A 12206-nucleotide genomic window follows, 5' to 3' on the forward strand; every position below is an offset into this window, starting at 1 on the left:
CGCCCATGTATGTGTATTATGTGCCTTCCAGTCACTTATTTGCTGAAAGGCACATGCATTTCATTAGGTTTCTTAGGCAAGGAGCACTCAGTGGTGGTTTTACTGGCTCCTTCCGCTGAAATAGAACCTATAACACCTGGCATTCATTGGTGTTCTCCTATCTAAGAATTAATCAGAGCTGATCCTGCTTAGCTTCCAGGATTAGATGGGATCTAGTGCCTTTAGGGTATTTAGTTACCTGGATTATCGTAACCTTTAACACATTAAACATATAAGGTACCTGAGTGTTACTGTAGATACTCATGCATAAATTGAGGGGAGATTTGAGGGCCAAAATTCTGAATGTTGATATGACTCATTGATAAGTTAAGAGTTATCCACAGAGAGAAGAAAGGACCAATGCCATCTCAGAGGATCAGCTGCTGCTGTCACAACGCGCCCCCCCCCCCCCCGGAATTCAAAAAGGCTAAAGGTGGTCCATAGTAAACAATAGAAGGTGTTGGTTTTTTCTGGGATTTTCTTGCTTTTTGCCAGTCAGATTAGAGAACGGAATAGCTGAGTTTTTTCATATATATATGAGTTAAGGTACAGTACTCACATTGACTCATGAATAAGTTGACCCAGTTTTTTGGATTACTTTATTTTACTAAAATCTCTAGACTTATACATGGGTATATAGGATACTTCAAACAGCATACTTGCATTTTTGTGGGCTTGAATTAGAGGTAACTACATAAACTATTCTTACATTCTTGAACCAGCACAAATTTTGAGTTTATTCATTCCCCAATAATTTATGTACCATATATGATATGATAATGTAAAACTTTCATTTCTAGTTGGAGGTCAACCCCAGTGGAAGAGAGTAGCATCCATAAACCACAGGAAATTAACAATATTTTTATTTAATTATGGCTTGCAAAAGCTATGGTGTCCAAATTTCTGATGAAACAGCAAACTGGTAACTACTATTCAGAAGAAGTGAGGAATTATTTTCCTTCATAAATGATTCTGACACAGCAGCTTGTGCTTGTAATCTATCTATATCTATATCTATGTCGGGACAGTACCAGTACGTTAACAATTGACCAACAGGAATTAGAAGAAACCAAGAATTGAAACAGAAAGTTTGATGATTCTTCTTAAAGGCTTACATTCTCTATATTTTTTCCTTTGGTTCTGTCCTTTCCTGTTCCCCCCCCCCCCCTTTGTGTCACCATTATTTAACAACAACTCAGCGAATAAAATAAGTCTCATCACATTCTTGCAAGAGATGGTTAGTTTTGGATAACTCTGGAGTATTCTTACAGCAAATAGAAATATGGAGTGAAAACTGCTAAGAATTCAAGTAATTTCATGTTTGGGGGCTTTGTTTAGCAGCGTTCAGTACGACTATAATTATACACGTATTGTTTACTGTAAGCATGGCTTGTGCGGATAAATATAGAATAATACTAGCTGAACTGTTATCCAACTGGGCATGTGTCCAAGATAATAAAATATTGACAGACTTGAGTTTTTGTATAATAGTATTTTTAGTTTTGCTATGATTTTTGGGCACATATAGAATTGGGAATGTACACAAGGCTAACTTACTCTCAGTGTATTTTTTGCTCTGATTTCATTTATATATTATGTAATATAAGGATCAGATAATGATAATTTTATTTCAATAGCCACTTTTTCTGTTTCCAGGTTAGCACTATATGTATATGAATATCTGCTCCATGTAGGAGCACAGAAATCTGCGCAGACGTTTTTATCAGAGGTATGTTTCCTATCATTCTTATGCCTTTTACAATTTTAGATAGTTTCACACATGACATAGACCAGTGTTACAAATTATAATTCAAGGCATTATCAGCCAATGCTTTCCCCACTTATGTAAGATTACTGTATCATTTGATGTGCACTCTTTCACTCAAGGGCTCCTTTTTTCATTGCTAAAGAAGAGCGAAATCACATATATAGCAGTTACAATACTGTTTTTTCTATATGCTTATACCACTGTTTCTGGTTTGTGTTTTATTGCTTGAAACTTGATCCCTTCCTGAACTAGGAAAAGGATCATACCAAAGGTCTGTGTAGTCTCTACCACCCACATGTCTATGGGAAACCCACAAGCTCAAGACATAAGACAATTATTGATTTACACACTCCACCACTACAAAATGTGGAGATGAGCACAGTTTTAATATTTTTAAGTTAGTAAGATTTCAGATGTACTACTATATATTTTGCATTTTGGTTTTAAAAAACCCAAAACATTAATACAGATTGCCCAAATGAGAAAATGACCCTAATCTGTGTTTATGTTGGTTTTAGATAAGATGGGAAAAAAACATCACATTGGGAGAACCCCCAGGATTCTTACACTCTTGGTGGTGGTAAGTGTTATTCAAGTTTACAAACAACATATTGAATTTTTCTTGTAATGTTAACCTTCACAAACATTGATTTATAACTGGAATAACTGGAATATCCTTTTCTCATCACTTGTAAAAATTGGTTATGGGCAATATTTAAAGATGAATTTGCAATTGGTTTTCTAGTGACGCCCAAGTTACATGATTTTTCCTGGTATTTATTTATTTACTGTGTTTCTATCCTGCTTTTCTCCCGATATAAGGACTCAAGGCACCTGAGAACAAACAGAACACAATGTAATTAAAACAAAGCAACTGCATCAAAATATAAAAATAAAGACTACAAAACAACTAATCCTTTGTGCCATGAACATAGAAATATTAAAATACATTTCAAAGTAGACTTCAATATGAATTTGGTTTTGGGGATTTTTTTTAGGCAAGGCTAATATCCCATTAAGTAGCCTTTCTGTTTGGATCCTACCCCTAGTAGAGCTACAAAATGTTTACTGGGACAATGTGCACAGTGCAATGAGCTAGGCACCCTAGCTGGCTGTGAACTAGCTGCTATGAGCACCAGCTGCCACATGCTGCATGCTGCTCATTTGTTCCCACTTGCAGCAGGAGCACCTCAACATACCACAGAGCTTTGCTCAGCAGTTTGCTCATTGTGTTGTCTGGCAGCCAACAGCTTCCCTTCCCTGGTTTGTTCTCCTCTATCAAACAAAAGGTTCTTTCTTTAGTTTGTTGAAAGGGAGCAAACCAGGGAAAAGAAGTTTCTGACTGCCAGACAACATAATAAACAAACAGTAAAATGACACTTTTTACTGTAGGAGCAGTTACGCAACATGTACCAGTTTGCTGATCATCCATTGTTCTTGTGGATCTCATGCTTGGCATGTTGAATAAGGCTGCACCATTGAAAAAGTTGGGAACTCATTTAATAATAATAATAATAATAATAATTATTATTATTATTATTATTATTATTATTATTATTATTTACCCACCTCTTCTCATGACTTGAGACAGGTCACAGCACAGTAAAAATCACACAAATACTATAAAATTTCATACATATTGAAATGCAGTTCCATAAAAGATACATATCAAGCATGTCTATAAAATACACCTCAATCACACAAGACAGAGACCAAAACACAGGATGAGTTTACATTTCTTGTAAGTTTCTTTTAACTTTGACATTATTTTGTTCATGGTTAAAATGATCTTTAAAACACATTTAAAATGTCAACATTAATGTCAGAAGGAAAAATGGGGTAACTGTATACAGGACAACTGCCAGGTATATAAATGAAGAAACCCAATTCAAATGCTGTTTTGATCTTAAAAGACATGTCCATTGCATGATTAAATACATATAAGGAGCCAGATCTCAGCAGAGATCAAACAGTCTCTGGATTATATCAACTTGTTTTACTCTATTAATACTAGTATAATTTCCCATATTTGTTCCTTGCATATGATGAGTTTTAAAATTATTTGCATCAATTGGGATGTAAATAGATGGAGAAAACTTAGGATAAAAAGGAAGAAGGATGCAAATAATTTATTAAAAGTAATATTTGTCTTCACTTTATTTTACCAGCAAACTCTTCTCCATTTCTGCCCAATAATAATAATAATAATAATAATAATAATAATAAGAATAATATTTTTTTAAAACTTTATTTATACCCTGCCACCATCTCCCAAAAAGGACTTGGGGCAGCTTACAGAAGCACGTACACATGCCATAAACACATAAAATACATCAACAATGGTAATATCAGTCCACATAAAAACAGCACATTTCAAAAATAAAAAGTATCCCAATTAAAATCAATAAAACATACGCTGTTGTACAGCTAGGTTAGGAATTTTCCCTCACTCAGAATGATGCAGATGATGCTGACAGGGCAAAGAGGCCCACTATCAGAATATCTGCTGTCACAGATGTGCTGGGACTGCAGTATTGATATAAAAGCATATTATAGTCAGAAGTAGCTTCGTGCAATTGTTACAGATTTTCATTTCATTAGTTGTATTAATTTGTTATGTTATTAGTTATAATAAATTGTACTTCTCTTCATCATGATGCCAATTATTCCAAAAGATTTTTTAGTTATCAGGACTACAGTGGTGAACTTTATTCTTGTAGCCATTATGATATTATTTAAGTGGGTTTAAATGCTAAATTGCATGTGGTCACTGTCTTTGGGGAATAAATCAAGGTGGCAAACAGATTTTTCCTTTTCTCTGTAGAGGGGAGATTCTTGATATATTTCTCAATAATTTTTAAAGAGATGTATATTATGAAATGGTTGCTCAGGGAGGAAAAAAACACATACATCATGACTGAAGGTAATTCATATGGCCATTGAAAGGATCCTCGGTACATATGGCATCTGCCAATCAGTGTCTTATGTGAGACTTGTGTAAGAGAACAAATGCTTCAGGGTGTTGTATGACAGTTTTATGTAATATCTAAGATGTTTAGAAAAGCCAGATAGTAATTACCTCAGTGGGTGCAATAATAACTTATATTCTGGGCATGCATTTTGGATCATATGGATAATTTAAAATGAAAAGTTACAGTATCTTTCTTTCATTTTAGTGTATTTTGGGATCTCTACTGTGCAGCTCCAGAAAGACGTGAAACATGTGAACACTCAAGTGAAGCTAAAGCCTTTCATGACTATGTAAGTTTTGTCGCAATTGAATATATTTTTCCTGTTAGCTTTGTTAACAGTCTGGACCTGCTACGTTGCTAATTATCAAGCATTCTGGAAAGATTCTTGCTGCCAAGTTTGTACATTCCTGTAATAAATAGGGGAGAAGGAGCCTGTAACAAATAGGGGAGAAGGAACTAGGCCATGAAAGGGTTTGCTTATTGAAGGTTAGCAAGGGTGATCCTTAATACATTTTAAGATAACACATTTGTAGATGTGGTCAAAGAGATAACATTTTTCCTCAATTAAATACTTGTTGCATGGAGGATGTATAAGTGTTAGAGGACTTACAAGAAGGAGGGTTATTTTACATGATTGTTGACGAAGGTAATTGAAATGAGTTGTCAATTGTTTGATAAATGTACATAATATATTTCTTTAGAAATGGATTGGACACAACTAGCCTGGAACCTGTAGCCAAGCTGTTTTGAAATAAATGAAAGTAGGGTGGAACCTACTTCCTGATCCTTATCCACTTCTACAATTTTAACAGTACAGTCAGCCCTCTGTTTCTATGGATTCCATGAATATATATATATATATATATATAATTCCAAAAGCAAACCTTAATTTTGTCATTTTATATAAGGGACATCATTTTACTGTGCTATTACATATCGTGAGACTTGAGCATCTATCCATTTAGGCATCCAGAGCAGGTGTGGCCCAGCAAATACCAAAGGCCCACTGTACTTCAGAAACCTTCAAGGATTAGCTTTGTTTTCTAGCATTGTTTATCTTTTTGTCACATTGTGTGGTGGTTTTAAAAGCATTGTTAAAGGGGAAAAGTACCATTGTTGTATATATGTTTTCAATAAAACATATTTACAATAATATTATTTCTGAGAAATGCTGGTTTGATATGATTCCATGTATTTTATTATGAATTTTTCGGGAATATTTTTCCAGCTAAAGGACTGGTGAATAGTATAAATTAAGGGCTGGTTCACAAAATGAATTTTCCTTTACATTGTATTCATTGGTTTTCTCCTCCAATCCATGCTGAAATGGCTCCTGGATTTTTTTGATTGTGTGGTTTTAATAATTGGTTTTAATGTTTTGATGGTTTTAATGTATATGTTTGTTTTATTTGGATGCCTGTTTACGCAGCATTGAATTATTGCCTACTTGTAAGCTGCTCTGAGTCCCCTTCGGGATGAGAGAGGGCAGGGTATAAATATAATAAATAAATGCTGGATGAAAGATATTATGTTCTGTAGAAGCTTGCTGTGTAGTTGTCTCTCTGGAGAGGAAAATACAAGTTATTTCAGATGTGTTAGTTGTAAAACCCATGTTTTTATAGAAGCTAGTTTTCTCCAGGATTCACACATTCGGTTTTATACATTATATAGGTTGAGGTTTATTTGGATGCTAACTTTAGGCTGGAAGAATTGATTCTTTGATTTTATTTAATAATGCAAATCAATAAATTTAGGTCTGCTGATGCTGACATATCACTTTGCATTATGTTGTACTTTGTTCCATAATGCAGGAGGTTGAATTGGATGGCCTGTGTTGTCTCTTCCATCTCTATGATTCTATGATCTTTGCAGATTTTTAATGTGTTGCTAATTTAAAACAGTGTCCTAAGCATTGTGAATTCTAAGTTAAGGACTTTAAAACATCTTTTTCGAAAGGAAGACTTTTAGAAATGTAATATGAACCCTGAAATGCATTAAGAATGTGAAACTCTCCACTCTTAAGTTGTACTCTGCCTGTATACAATGAGGAAACCTTTATGTTTATTAATCTGTTGGTTGTTGAGATAAGTACATGGCTTTACATTTTGATTATTTTTCAACATTTCAAGTGGAAATGTGTGGAAAATGGATTATTGACATAAAAGTATTGTTGCCTATTAATTTATTTAGTGTCATATTGTTACATGCTTCACTATTACAGCCATTGATCTTTAACAGATTTGTTGCAATTTTCAGATTATTTCATGCATATTCATGAGAAATCTGTACTATGTGTTCCATCTTTCTCAGGCACTGGAAAGTTTTAGGATGGCCTTTGCAGAACATGTTTTGTTAGAAGACAGAATTGAGGTGTTCCATAGAATGTAGCTCACCAACTTGTTATATGTATATGGTATATACTTCTGTGTGTGTGTGTATGTGTATGTGTATGTGTATAGCTTGAGTATATGGCAGAAACAATATATTGGTTTAGAAATTACTGCAGTTTTTGAACGTATGACATGTAATCACATTTGGATTAGAGTTTATTTCTGATATTTTAACTTGCAAAGATGTCCTAGTTGGATTTTATTTATGTTTTCAAAGAGTCTTAAAAAAAGAAGTATTTAAATTGAGCAAAACTCTATGACAGAATTGCCAAACAGCGCTTCCACAGAGTTTAGAGATGGTGAGCTACAGTTTAGTGTTGCAGCTTGAGTTGAAGATTTGTTCCATGTTTATCAGTTAATTTACATGAAAAAGAACATTGATTGAGCTATTGGAGGAACAGTTAAATTTTATCAATAAAATAAAAGTGAGTAAGAAAACAATCCATCCATATTGAAGCACTTAAGTATGTCAATGTTGAAATGTCTTGCTTAACTGTCTTCTGAAATTAGTAGGAGTGAAGTTTTTAGAGAGTTTTTAGAAAGTTTTTAGAGAGCAAAAAGTTCTCATGGTGGCAACATGTCTATACAATATTTTTTCCTAAGTAATGATGATGATGATGATGATGACAATGACAGCAGTAATAATTTAAAGTATATTAGACTGTTGTACTCAGTTAACATATACCTGTTGAGATTGCATTTAATCTAGCGTCTTATTAAAATTCTTATTATTTTTAATATATCTTGCCTTTCATACCATTATTAGTATCCTTTTCTTTCACCTCCTCATTATTGTCTGTTTTCCTAGCTTAGGAAGGCTTTGAACTGAAGATAGATATTCTAAGCACAGTTTTACTTTTATTATGATTTAGTTTCCTTTTTCTCAATTCTCATTCATACCCTAAGCCAAACAGGTGTTGCATGCACTCCTTTCAGCCTGAATAGAATGCTTCCTGGGCTTATAGTCCTGGAACCCCTACCTGGCACACCATCTTGTTTGTTTGTTTGTTATTGGTGACTTAGGGGATGAAAGTTGCTACGTGTTCAGGCAACTTCTATGGTGGAATCTTGCCTTCAGGCTAATGTCTGGATCCATAATGTTCTTAGGGTCACTAGGTTGTGAGAGTCTGCTGGCAGGACCTGCTTCTCCAAGGAAACCTCATATTTCAGACCAAATCCATTTATATCTTCATATATATTTCTTCGCTCATCATGATAGTTAGAACCTTTGTCTTGTAGCATTTGAAAATAAAGTATGTTAAATATAAAAGTGCTACAATATCAAGGTTCAGCCTCATGAACTGAAGCTCTGAAAATGCATGTGGATTCCACATAAAATGCCTGTGGATTCCACAAGACTGGAACAAGATTCCAGTCTTGTTCACATAAAATGAACAAGACTGGAACATACATGTCAATGCAGGAGACTCCTGTCTCAGGGAAATCCTTACTTTAATGTAAAATTATTTACATTGCAGTCTTCCTCAATACATCTGTTGTAATTGGTTATTTGTTTAGTACTAAGTTGGATACTAATTGCACACTGTTTCCTCAAGAGCTTTTTCTTGGGTCTATTTTGAACTGATTTCTACTGATTTATAAAAACCATATACAGTTTTGCTATTCTAAGTATTGAACAATTAAAGTACCCCAAAAACAACATGGTTGATTTTACAATTCACACAAATAATATTGGATTGAATGGATAAATAAATTAAAATAAACAGATTAATCTCTAGATTTGATTGTCTATTACGTCACTGCTACTTAAAAGTGATAGTCCCTAGATCCGTCCTTGTTCATGAAACATCATCTGCCAGTTCCTGTAAAGAATGAAGCAGCTGTAGCCAATGGGTACAAATCCTCATTGACTTCAATTGCTTCATACCCCTTGTCTGTGGTACATTAAAAAAAGTCAGTTGCCCCACACCAGATAGTCTTGAAGTACTAACTTTCAGTACATGAAAATTGTTTCTCTTCGTTTTCCATTTATACTTTTCTGAAGGGCTTTTAATTCTTCTTCTCATCTCAATATTCATCACTCTTTACAAATCTATTTTAAAGTATTTTGAAAAGATCAGTTGCACTTGTGCTTCTGGCCAGCATGTTAACATCCATCCTAGGTGAAACTGTGACTGACAGGTTTTGAATGGAAGACCAGATGTTTCATTGATGGGAGTGGTAACTTGAACTTATTGGAACTTGTAAGTTCCGAGCTTAGTTTTTGGTAAGGGGAGCCGATGCCCTGTGACATGATGAATAAATTCCAATATTTGTAGTAACTGTTATGTAGTACTCCCTTGTGACTTAAAGCCAAGGTCGTGATGGTACAACTACAATTATTAAACAAAGAAAACCATGTTAACTATAGAAAAATGATGTAGAAATTTTGGCTACAGATGAATTGGAATTGTCGGAGCATATACATTGAATTGCCTTGATTTTTAAACAATTATATCAAGGTGTGTTTTATTTTATGTTTTAAATAACAAAGTCTTTTTAAAACATTTATAATTTTGGAGTATTATATGTTGTCATCTTTTAAAACTTCATAGCACAGAGGAAAACAGAAAAAACTTTTTTTTTAAAAAAAGTGCATGTTTAATCATATGATATCTGATATGCAGGCAAAGAAACATAGTTCTGTTACCATATTCTGTTACCATATTCAGTTCTGTTACCTTTATCTCACCCTGGTCATTCCACAGATATATAAACCCCTTTTCCCTAGTTCTAACAGACCTCACTACCTCTGAGGATGCTTGCCATAGATGCAGTTGAAACGTCAGGAGAGAATGTCTCTAGACCATGGCCATACAGCCCGAAAAAACCTACAACAACCCTCTGTTACCATATATTTGGGTGGACAGAAAATGGATAGTACGTCTGAGGGTGCTTCTGTTCAGCAAAGACTCTTTGATTTCAAAATCTGTAATAATTATAGCAACAAAACTACACAGATGAAATAAAAACAATTGGGAAAACCATGAAAAGTCTTTTGCATTGAAGGAATATGAGTTCCATTCAGTTCTGACATTCACAATAAAACCTAGTGGTCAGAATTATTTTATTATAATTATTTTCGTTGCATTAACCATGTATTGATTGGTTGAGCTTTGGATTCTAATTAAAAAACAAATAAAATAAAATAAATTCATGTGGTTTCACAAAACATGAGGAACTTTTCTAAAATAAGAAAATATGTAGAGAAATTTCAGTTTATTGTATAGAAAAGCAACCTTTAAATTGGTCATATGTTACTGAAATAAGACACCATGCATATGAGAAACATTGACGTTCAGTCTTGCTTCAGAAAACAATTTCTACTTCAGGCAGTGCTAGAACTCTAATGTTTAATCTTGACCTGCCAGGCATTCAGATTCATTGCCTGAAACTCTACTAGAATTAACATATTGCTGCATATGTTTGATGAACCATAGAATTAGTTCAGCATTCATTTCCAGTTACTTGGTTTCTAAATGTACTCTTTTGGGGCCTAAACAGTATTGTCAATATTCTTTGTTGTAATAGCTCAGCATGTTTTCTAGCGTTTTCTAAATTGCACCAGGTATCTTTGTTATATCTTCTTGATATAACAGAATGCATTCATCTATTAGTATCAAGGAGTGAAATACATTTTTATTTCCATTTGTCAACATAGCATTTGAAGTTCATATATATAAACATTTTTTTCTGGATGGTTTGGTTCAGGTAAATAATGTGGGTCAAAATAAGCCCATCTTCTTTGACATTAAGGAAGATATTGCCACCTAGTGGAATCCCCCCTTTTAAAGAGTGTATTGATCTTAAAAGCATTGAATGCTAAGAATTTCTTCAGCTTAGTTCAGCTGTCACACCAAACTACGACCAAGCAAACTTGATGTTTGTTTTGTTATAATCAACTAACATGTCTGTTTAGTGGCAATCAGAGTTGGAAATCATGGGTTCTGCTGTGTTTTGCATGACATCCCTACCTTAGCTTATAGCTGTTGCTGCATAACTGCGACAGAGATGGGACTGTGAAGGTCAGACATACAATTAAAGCTCGTTGTGGTTCTTGGTAGCATACTCAACATGGAACTCAGTTACCTTTCTATCCCATAATGTCTGTCCTGTACAAAGGATGCTTACAGTAGTTGTTGCGGGAGAAAAGACAGACTTGGGGTGTGAGAAGGGATGTTCCAGAATTTGATATTAAAAACCACATCTCAGTAAAGTATTGTTTAATCTACACAACAAACCCTTTTCTAGACTGCTGCCTGTGCACAGCCAGATTTTGCTTCCCCATCCCCTCTCCTTCACCCCTTGTGACGACCAATACTTGCTGTGAAGAATCTGGTTATAGAGGCTGGCAGAGGCAGTTTTGTCAGTAGAATAACGCTGCCTCGTGCCCTAACTTGTTGTTTTGACATCAGTTGCACAAGCATATGAGATTGTTTGTGAGTTTCTGCCTAAAACAGGAAAACTGAAGAATTATATAGAACCTGTGTAAGTCTTGGCTTTGTAAACGAAACTATGTTATTCCTGTGCATTTGGAACCTTAAATTATGGTTAGCGCAAATGGTAATTTGGTATGATGTTTGAATTGAACCACTGCAATTTAGTATGATACTCGAATTGAACAAGGATGTAAAACTTACTAGTGATTTAAAAAGCTGTACTACTAAATGCACTTAGCAGATATTTCCTTATATTTATGTTATACATTGTACTTAATTTTTGTTGCTGCTATTTTACAATTACAATTTTTAATTTGTCACTTCCCCCTCCCAAAAAATTAGTTAAAAGCAATCGTTAATTTTTACTGAAATTTTGATTATATTTTTATTAGAGTCCTATTACTATACAACATTTTGTATTTATTGGGACTAAATATTATTTTGTACTGTTCTAGAAAATATTAAGATTAGCCAGTACTAATGTTTAAGTTTGTAATTTAGTATTCTTTCTAGGTTCTGAACCATATATAGAGGATTACACAACCAAAGAAAGTTGATATACCATATTCCCTTTGAAGCCAAGGGGTAACCCTGAAGG

The 12206-nt window shown here is 34.2% G+C and overlaps 1 protein-coding gene across 5 annotated transcripts in view; it reads left to right on the forward strand.

The window, feature by feature from the left end:
• The window catches only part of SSBP2 (single stranded DNA binding protein 2), a 133564-nt gene that overhangs the window by 47345 nt on the left and 74013 nt on the right, over positions 1-12206 (forward strand). For 4 of the 5 annotated variants that reach the window (XM_060761726.2, XM_060761724.2, XM_060761727.2 and 1 more), the window contains exons 2-4: positions 1696-1768; positions 2326-2387; positions 4984-5068. The exons of the other annotated variant lie outside the window; for it this stretch is intronic. In XM_060761726.2, coding sequence (XP_060617709.1) covers positions 1696-1768; positions 2326-2387; positions 4984-5068 — 220 coding nt within the window. The remainder of the gene's footprint in view (positions 1-1695; positions 1769-2325; positions 2388-4983; positions 5069-12206) is intronic. 5 annotated transcript variants of the gene reach the window in all.

Source organism: Anolis sagrei, chromosome 2 (genome assembly GCF_037176765.1).
Source record: "Anolis sagrei isolate rAnoSag1 chromosome 2, rAnoSag1.mat, whole genome shotgun sequence".
Taxonomy (NCBI): Eukaryota; Metazoa; Chordata; class Lepidosauria; order Squamata; family Dactyloidae; genus Anolis; species Anolis sagrei.